Genomic DNA, 10,000 nt, shown 5'->3' with positions numbered 1-10,000 from the left:
ATGACAAATATACAAAAATTGCAAACCATCTCAATCTCCTTATATAAACAACCTTCTTTATCAAGTAAATTGATGAACCATCTTTGAAGAGCCTATTGTAAATATGAATACCTATTTTTTTTAAATAACATAAATATCAGTAATATCCATTACTTGTATTATTCGGAATGTATTGTGCCGAACTTATCTAATAATATAATATGTTAAAATATAATAATAATAATAATAATAATAATAATAATAAACTAAATATTATTAGAGTTGTCTGAAATTGAAGACGAGACCATGAAACCCAATCCAACAGAAAATTTTGAAGATGTGTTTGTCCAGATTTGACAAAATGGAAGTTGATTACAAGAAAACGCGGATCAGCTTCCCTCATCTATGATTTGTGACTATTTTATGAAAACTCTTAATTTTTGGTTATTTTATAAAAAACATTAAGAAACTATGCTAAATTTGTAATTACCTCCAAATTAAATTATTAACTTATAAAATAATAAGGGCAAAATGTAAAATATAGAACAAGAAATAAACAAAGCCAAAGAATGTGAATGAAACATATCCGATGAAATATGGACCCAAAAAAAGATGGAGGTTTATTTACACCCTTATTAAATTTATAACATCTCAACTCCTAAAAGGCTAAAACAAAAATAAAAATTGGAGGGAGTATGAAATCGATAACAGCTGAAAACTCGCTGAAATGTAAACCATCATCATAATCTCTCAAATTTCAACCCAAAACCCAACATTCTCTCTCAAAACTTGAAACTTGGGAGAGAAATTAAAAAAAAAGTTCCAAAACCATATTCATATCCAGAACCTGATCAAGAAAACAAAACATGGATTCGCTTATGGGTTTTTGGTTTAATAGCCAAGCCAAAGAGATAAGTAACGTCGGCAAAGATATCAATGTAACTACTTTTAATCTCTCTCTCTCTCTCTACACATAATCATTTCCATTTTATGTATCCATGTAAAACGAAACCAATGATTGTATTTCACGATTTGGATTAGAATTTATGATTGAATTACCTAATTATTTAAATAATAATTATAATAATCCTGAAACTCATCTGATTTCCGATTCTGGATGCACATGCAATTGCTATCGAATTCAATCTCTTCTATGAATGAACCCGTAACAAGATACAATAATATCAAATCTAAATGCAGCATCATCGCTACATAATCTTTCTTTTATTTTATGAATCAAAATGAGGTTTCCATAATAATAACTAACAGATTTCATAATTTTGATTACATTTTATTTCATAGCCTCAAATACTAAAAGCTTTCCTCTTTTCTGGTTAGGATGTGCCAAAAAATATGGGTAAAGGAGCAAAGAAGATAGTGAAAAATGCGACAGGTTTGTCTCAATGTCAATTAGTTTTTTTTTCCTTTTTCTATTGTAAATTTGAATTATGATTTGCAATTGCATACAGAAAAGAAGCAAAAGCCATTGCCTGAAGTGCTAAAAGAGTATGATTTACCCTCTGGTTTATTCCCTAGAGAAGTTAAAAAATATGAATTAGACGAAGCAACAAAAAAGCTTACAGTAACACTCCCTAAAATCTGTGAAGTGACTTACAGAGATTCGTCCATTTTAAGGTTCTCAAACAGCGTCACAGCTCATCTTGAGAAAGCAAAACTAAGCGAAATTGAAGGACTCAAAACCAAAGGAATGTTATGGGTCAAAGTCACATGCATTGCACGTGAAGATACAAAGCTTCATTTCACTGCAGGGTTAGGAAAAACCAGGGAAACTAAAGTCTATGAAATGGTTAGAGATGGAATCCCTGTAGACAAATTCTAAATCTCTCTTCTGTTACACATCAACACCATGTATTAACGTAACATATACTAAAATGTATATGTATTTGTATATCATTAACTAATTAATCTACTTCATTTCATATTATGTCACATAAAAACATACCAAACCAAAGTACGCAAAATTCAACACTTCCATAACAAAAATTGTACCAAATGCAATAAAAGAAAAAGTTTAACAATGATAATTATAACATAACAAAAACTATGAAAAGCAATAAATCTCGAAAATCATTAAAAGATCTAAGCAGTTGCAGCAGCAGCAGCTTGCCTCTTCCTAGCTTCCTCAATGATGGTTAACTTAATACCCTTGCCCTTGGGGAGAGACACCCATGGCTTTGTTCCCTTTCCAAGGGTGAACACATTGCCTAAACGGGTAGCAAATTCATGACCTGTTGAATCTTGAATGTGAACAGTTTCAAAGCTTCCCTTATGTTTTTCCCTGTTCTTCAAGATTCCAACTCGCCCTGTGTTTCTTCCTCCAGTCACCATAACAACATTTCCCACATCAAATTTGATGAAATCAACAATCTTGTTGGATTCCAAGTCAAGTTTAATGGTGTCATTGGCTTTGATTAGAGGGTCAGGGTAACGGATTGTTCTTCCATCGTATGTGTTGATGTATGGAATCCCCTTTGACCCGAATTGGACTGATCTTACTTTGCACAATTTAAACTGCAAAAAAGAAATATCTTTTAGACAAATAAAAAAAAACATTTGCTTTGATCAGATAATGTAATCTGAATAAAACAAACCTTGGATTCTTCATCCCTGACTGAGTGGAGTCTGAATCTTCCTTTGGTGTCATAAAGAAGACGGAAGTTCTCATTTGTTTTGGGAATGGAGACAACATCTGTTGTTAAGAAAAGAAAAGAATTTCTAATCAGTGTCTGCATCCATTCAGTTGTGTATAAAAAAGATATGAAAAGGTGAAGTCTGAATAGGCTACTCACCCATGAAACCAGCTGGGTAAGTTTTGTCAGTCCTGACCTTGTTGTCAACAAGCACATGCCTTTGCATCAGAATAGATTGAACCTCACGATAAGTCAAAGCATATTTCAACCTGTTACGAAGGATCAGGATCAAGGGCAAGCATTCCCTTGATTTGTGTGGTCCAGATGAAGGTTTGGGAGCCTTGAATACAACAAGTAAGAAGATTAAATAACATGTAATCACCAATGAGAAAATCAATTACAGAAATGAGAACTAAGAGTTAGGAAAGAGTAACTTACGAAAGCTCCACCAAGTTTATCGAGCATCCAATGTTTAGGGGCATTGAGCCTCTTCATATGCTTCTTCAAACCCCTCGCCTTCAATAGAGAACAAAACAGCGTTAGTAAAAATATTCTAAGAGTTCAAATGACATAAATCCCAACACCCGACCTACAAATCCATAAATGTCAACTTCATTTCGAGTTGAAAGATGTTTTAACACAAACATCGCTTTTGTTTTGAGTAACAGACTCGGATAATTTCAAGACAAACTATCATAAAACCTAACAGATTCACGATGGAAACGAAAATACGTAGAGTTTATAGTTGAAGGCCTCGTAGTCCAACAGTATGCCAAAACAAAACCAAAACTGTATGTAGATCGCATAACATTTTAATACTCGAACGAAAAACGGATCATCAAGATCAAATAACTTTCAGATTACAAATAATAGATAAATTTCATGAAACGGTACATAAGAGAAACCAGAAGCTATCAAATTCAAAACGGCATTCAAATGAACGTTTCTGTAAGTAAGATACAGAAAGAGAAGGAGCATACCATGGTTGCGTTGTAGTGACGACTTGGAGATCTCCGGTGGTCTCGTCCGGTTAAACTGCGCCTCTCCTCCTCACTCGCAGCCGCACACCCTCTTTGATGATCTCTTTTTATTGAACCCTAAAACATATGTTTATATAAGTTGCAGAACCTATTGCTGATGGTATGGTGGAATTTGAATGGGCTTGAACCATATACGGACTGGGCCTGGTTTAATAAGGTTACTAAAACTTATATGTATTTTACTTGAATCCATCAGATAAATGGATCGTCTATGCAACTATGTACGAGATGATAAGATGATAAGGTTTTCTTGATTTATATATGATGTTATTTAATTATATTGCATTGTTCAGTTTTAGGAAATTGAGCAGATTTCTGAAGTTATTTATTATAATGAAGGAAAATAAAAATATAATACTATAATTTAACTTAAATTTCATATTACAACTGGTTGTGAAACTCATATACTACACTGATTGATTAAAAAAATTATATATGAAAATATAAACTTTAAATATATTTTTTTTAAATAAAACAATAAATATCAAAATGTAAACGTTAAGTATTTTTTAAAATAAAAATATATATACAAACAAAATGATAAATAAATAAATAAATAAATTTATATTAATAAAACAAACTACAAAAAAATTATTATATTTTGGCAGTATAACATTTTTTTAGTTTGTCGATAAAAGCAATAAAGTATGATTATTTTTTTATATAGCCTATTTTGCCTTAAATGACAATAAACAATAAAAGAAACATATCAATTTTGAATTATGAATAGGACTTGTTAAGGTAATTAACTTTTCGGATTGTGCACATATAGGTAACTATTTTTTTTTGTACACATCTAGGTAACAGATTTTTTGAAGCTATTCACATATGATCATTATAACCTGGTGTAGTAGGTTACATCCAGCTACAACATGTCATAATGGTTATACGTGAACATTTTCATCAAGTTCGTTACCTAGACGTGTACAAAAAAAATTACATAAATATGAACAAAACCAAAAGTAAGAGTAAATTACATGAAAGGTCCCTACGGTTTGGGGGTATTTGTACTTTTGGCCCCTAACTTATTTTTTTAACTTGGATGGTATCTACTGCTTATTTTTGTTGCACGCTTAGTCCCTGTCTTACCTAAACAAACTATTGGGCCCTTATTAATTTGTTTTTTTAATTAATTTTCTTATTCATGTTTTTTGTTTTTATATATTTAAGAAAATTAATAGACCCCACATATATGTATCTCCTTACCGTAAACCTGAAACCACATTTGAGAAATTTAATTTGGGTCCCATCGGTCACCATCCCATCTCACATCCTCTTCAACCTCTATTTTCTTTCAATCTTTAGTGACATGAAAGTCTTCACCATCCTTTTTTTTGGTCATTCAACTCTGACGAACAAACAACATAACCCACCGTCTCTTCACTTTATTGGGTTGTAGTTTTGGTTCGCTGGAGTTGAAGGACCGAAAAAGAATAAATGGTGAAGACTTCGATGTCATTAAAGATGGAAAAGAAATAAAAGTTGAGGATGATGAAAGATGGGATGGTCAGGAGATACATATATGTGGGGTTTATTAATTTTTTTTAAACATATAAAAAACACATAAATAAGAAAATTAATTAGAAAAATTAAATTAATAAGGACACACTAGTCTTTTTAGGTAAGACAGGGACCAAACGCAATAAAACTAAACAATAGGGACCATCCAAATTAAAAAAATAAGTTAGGGACCAAACGCATAAATTCCCCCAAACCACAGGGACCATTCGTGTAATTTACTCTTACTTTTGGTTTTGTTCATATTTGGGTAATTATTTTTCTTTTGTACACATCTAAGTAACGAACTTGTTGAAAGTGTTCACATGTAACCATTATTACCTACTGTAGCCGGATTTAACCTGCTACAGCAGGTCATAATGGTCATATATGAACAGTTTCAAAAAATTTGTTACCTAGATGTGTACAAAAAAAAGATAGTTACCTACATGTGAACAAACCGAAAAGTTAAATTACCTTATTTAGTCCTATTCCCTTTTGAATTATATATATTGAAGAAAACATATTAAAATTTGAAAATATAAGGAAACGAATTAATGACATATTAATTACTTTCTATAACCTAAAAAAAAGATAGTTAATTAAGAAAATAAAAAATTATCACAAAATTACATGTGTCCAAATGCATAAAAAATTGACAAGTAGCAAAAAATTATTTATTTATTAGGGAGGATACCTTAATAAGGAAAAGTTTGGAATTATAGTGTTGTAGGAGACAAAAGTAAAAGTGATATCCGATATGGTCACATGAGTGAAGAGGCCATCGGTGTTTGGGATTAATTATCTTAAGCATTTTTTAAAAATATTTAAATGAGGCAAAAAAAATTAAAAAAAGAAAAAAAAATTGTTTATCCGTTTGTTTGTCTGTCTAATTTAAATGAACGAGCATGAACAACCTCATTCATGTTCATTTGGTCTATTTATAATCATATATATCTTTCATTTAAACAAGATAAATTTGTTTTCTACTTCTTGCTCATTAAAAAGTAACTATAGTCTAATGGGAAAATTACAAGTAAACTAAAAAGAATTCCCGCTTTGCGGGGTTGGATTTGGTGAACGTATAGACAAAATAGAAAGATTTTATCGAGTTCCGTTACGTTGAACTAATTGATAATCATACTGGAAAAAGAAACAAAAACAACCAAAAGATGGGTAAAAGAAACTGCCATTTCCTCAAACTTTTTTTTTTTCATTTGAACTTGGGAATCTTTTCTATACCCCACAATCACCACACAAGTCCTAGTACCTTAAATAAATCATTCATTTTTAACATAATGTTGTATTAAAATAGTGATGTATTTGTATATGCAGAGAAAGAAAATGAGGATTGTTTACCTTGCCATATAACTCAATAAAGGTACCGACTTTAGAGGCAATTTCAGAACGGATTGTTTGTGCGATTGCTTTTCCATTAATGGTGGTGGCCTTATGATCTACGTGCAATGTCATGGCCATTAGGTTGTGTATTGGTAATCATAAAACACACTATGCATAAGGTATGTTTTTTTTTCAAAATTGAATAAATTGTTTGAATGTGACTAAATGACCATTTTACTCTTACATTACAAAGAAACAATTTTCGTGATGTTCATCAGTATTAGTGTAAGAGCAGTTGAGAGGTAAAAAGGAAAGAAATAGAATTACAAAGAAACAAAGTAACAAACCTTTTGAATGTCACTAAATGACAATTTTATCATTACATTAAAAAGAAACAAATTTCACGATATTCATCAATTTTAGTGTAAGAGGAGTTGAGAGGAAAAAAGAAGAAACACAATTACAAAGATATAAATTGTCTGAATGTGAGTAAATGACCATTTTTACCCTTACATTACAAAGAAACAAATTTCACGATATTCATCAATTTTACTTGAGAGGAAAAAAAGAAGAAATACAATTAGGTTAAAAGATAATATCTTAATAAATTATGTCCAGATTAAGTAAAAAAGAAACAACCAATTAGAGATATTAACTTACAACACTATTTGTGAATATCTAAGCCTTTCTTTTCCCAAGAGAAATACTTGTGTCTGCATATATTTTTTAACAAATAAGAATTCTATTCAAACGGGAAAACTAAATCTTTATAACCAATAAAGAAATGTTGGTATATACCATCATCGATTCCTGCTTTCTTCCAACAGAGATCCAAATATGGCATAACTTTTTTATTCACTTGGGCTAACATGCATGGTTGAATATTGCCAACATAAGCCATTTCACAAACATAAGAGTCATTTTGGCTAATCCATGTATCACATGTAAATTGATATTAAAAATAAAACATCGATAGGTACACTTAATACATTTATGGGATCTCTTTCCAATAAACAATTTCACAATATTTATCAGTTTACAAATTATTCATCAGTTTTAAGGAGGAAAAAATAGGTAAAATGTTAATATATTCTATGTTTAAATATCTTTCACCTAGATTGTATAGCTCCTTAGTTTTTGTATTTCATGGTTTCCTTCTCAAAACCCAATTGTTGGGAATTGTTTGGCATACTCCTCCACATCATGGCAGAGCTTTGAAAGCTCTGATTGAAAAGTGCTCGACTCCATTGCCACCATAAAGTCCTTCAATTTTATCCCTTTTTTCGCAAAAAATAAAAACATAATTCAAAAATCACCATACTTACATTTTTGTTCTACTGACACGACTCCAACCAAAGTCTTGCAGATTGTCCTTAGGGTGGTAATCCATGATCTTCATTTCTATGAGAAATATCCACCTCTAGAGATAAGTCTATGTGGTAAAGTCAAGGTCATGTTCTTTCATATTTTAGAAGGAACAAAGCTAATGCAAAGCATGAATTACAAAGTAATTTTACAATGAAAAGGCCAAACAATTGTTACAAAAAGACTGTGCCTCATCAACCGATTTTCTCAAGAAAAATCCTTAATTTCTTAAGAATATCATATGAAAAGGTATTTTTATAATCAACATCCGAAATAATGGTTGCCACCAAAGTATAAGTCTTTTACGAAAATTTTATTTTTGTTTTTTTGTAGGTCAAACAGATCAGGGATTATATCAGATAATGAGATAATAGTAAATATTACCTTATTTTTAGGCATTTCCACAAACACTTCATTTGCATTTTCCTTCAACATATTAACACCTTCTATAAACCAATTTTTTCAAGTTAAACATCTTTATACAATTGATAGTAGTTGTTGAAAAAAATGGTATAAGATATTGAAAAATATAATAGATAAAAGGAATTAATAATTATATTGAAAGGTACAATTGAATTCGGATCTTCTTCTGGAATAAGTTGAATAGAAGCCCAATTTGACTTTGTTTCCTCCAATGTTTTGTACCAGATGCACTTACATAAAGTAATTTATTGGATAGAAGAGAAAGAATAAGGTAGAAAGGGAAGCAAAAGATGTGTCAGGATAAGAAGCAGAGGTGAAGAAAGGGGATTGACCCATATGGCTCACCCTCTACACCAACCGAGAAATCGAAGTAGATCATTGTCGGTGGCAGTGGCTTTGCGTTCATAAAATCACCACTGATTCTTAGGTTCTTTGAAGAAGGAAGCAAGTCGTCAGTTGGGTGTATCGGAAGAAAGACCAAAAAAAGGGGCCAAATGATGGTTGTTTATTGATTTCATGGTAGAAAATAACATACCTAGAGGAAGCAAACAAACAAACTACGGATGTGTCGACGTCGGCAGATAAGAACAATTCGAGATTTGGTGTTTCCGGTGATGTAGGGTATTCTATACCAATGTAATTGAAGGAGACGGAGGTAAATTTGCAGATGGGTGAAGAACAAACTCCTTGGTGGTGGTGACATCTTACCACTATCGATCAATCTTCCCATTCATGGATTGCAACCCAGGTGAGGAAAGTAGGTGAAGTGAAATGGTGTGGGTTTGATGAAGTGAAGGGAATTCACAGGAGGCGGTGGGAAGGATATGATAGGTATGTAATTAGAAGAAATGGGAGGCGGGAGCGGATAACAACATGTAGCATCGAACATTGACAACACTTAATGAAACATCCCAAAAATACAACCCAAAAATTTTTGTTTTAAACATTACTAAAACCATGAAATTAATCATCGTATAATAAAACCACGAAACACATGTCTCAAATGTAAAAGCGAATGTATCAAATCAATTGATGTCAAAAGATATCAAAATATCCGAACAAAAACTACCATGATAAACTGAAGTTGTGGTGTGTGTCATGTCATCATCCCGAGCTCTTCCCTTTACTTGCAAAAGTATCTGAAACCAAAAACTAAAATTGTAAGCACAAAGCTTAGTGAGCTCCCCCAATCTACCACATACCATGCAATAACATACAAAGCAACTACTGGGCCTTGCCCACTGCATCGTACCGAAGTCCGTAACTAACCAGGGCCTTGCCCTCTGCATCGGACCGAAGTCCGGAACTAAGTAGGGCCTTGCCCTCTGCATCGAACCAAAGTCCAGAAATTGCATTGGACCAAAGCCCGGAACTGACTGAACATAGCATAGAATAATCATAACTACTAGCATAAACACATATAATGCATACTGCATCTTACCGAAGTCTGGAACACATAACACAAATACATGCTTGAATCACAAAGACATCAAGCACACTGAACTACTGCATCGAACCGAAGTCCGAGACTACTACTAGCTAAACTGGTTGGCATTGTGGTCGTAGACCCGTACCTACTGGAAGGAAACTCACCTCGTAACGCTGGCTGCTGAGATGTTAAATCTAAAATTGTCTGTCTACTGCTCCGGAACTCCCTGGCTATAAATCCCATAAACACTAAATCAAATACTGATAACTAATCTC

At 32.3% G+C, this 10,000-nt stretch overlaps 2 protein-coding genes across 2 annotated transcripts; one reads left to right on the top strand and one right to left on the bottom strand.

Moving 5' to 3' along the window:
- Positions 1-650: 650 nt before the first annotated feature.
- Positions 651-2,024, top strand: LOC145047707 (uncharacterized protein At5g01610-like). The gene is made up of 3 exons (XM_078996045.1): positions 651-917; positions 1,318-1,372; positions 1,449-2,024. Exons 1-3 carry the CDS (start codon positions 846-848, stop codon positions 1,817-1,819), a joined length of 498 nt encoding a protein of 165 aa, XP_078852171.1. The 5' UTR covers positions 651-845; the 3' UTR covers positions 1,820-2,024.
- Positions 1,953-3,748, bottom strand: LOC145047706 (small ribosomal subunit protein eS4). The gene is made up of 5 exons (XM_078996044.1): positions 3,611-3,748; positions 3,069-3,146; positions 2,790-2,970; positions 2,592-2,689; positions 1,953-2,511 (listed from the first exon to the last, which is right to left on the bottom strand). The coding sequence occupies exons 1-5, from the start codon at positions 3,611-3,613 to the stop codon at positions 2,080-2,082; spliced, it is 792 nt and encodes a 263-aa protein (XP_078852170.1). The 5' UTR covers positions 3,614-3,748; the 3' UTR covers positions 1,953-2,079.
- Positions 3,749-10,000: the final 6,252 nt, after the last annotated feature.

This window comes from Lactuca saligna, chromosome 5 (genome assembly GCF_052625555.1).
Source record: "Lactuca saligna cultivar CGN05327 chromosome 5, ASM5262555v1, whole genome shotgun sequence".
NCBI classification, from domain to species: domain Eukaryota; kingdom Viridiplantae; phylum Streptophyta; class Magnoliopsida; order Asterales; family Asteraceae; genus Lactuca; species Lactuca saligna.
The sequence above is the reverse complement of the archived record's forward strand: the minus strand, read 5'-3'. Positions and strand labels throughout refer to the sequence as shown.

Bases quoted from the DNA above. Each gene is read 5' to 3' on its own strand.
- LOC145047706 (XM_078996044.1), bottom strand. The intron at 2,971-3,068 runs GTAAGTTACTCT...GTTGTATTCAAG, and splicing joins ATAAACTTGGTGGAGCTTTC to GCTCCCAAACCTTCATCTGG. The intron at 2,690-2,789 runs GTGAGTAGCCTA...TCTTAACAACAG, and splicing joins TTACCCAGCTGGTTTCATGG to ATGTTGTCTCCATTCCCAAA.
- LOC145047707 (XM_078996045.1), top strand. From the start codon at position 846: ATGGATTCGCTTATGGGTTTTTGGTTTAATAGCCAAGCCAAAGAGATA. The intron at 918-1,317 runs GTAACTACTTTT...TTTTCTGGTTAG, and splicing joins ACGTCGGCAAAGATATCAAT to GATGTGCCAAAAAATATGGG. The intron at 1,373-1,448 runs GTTTGTCTCAAT...AATTGCATACAG, and splicing joins GATAGTGAAAAATGCGACAG to AAAAGAAGCAAAAGCCATTG.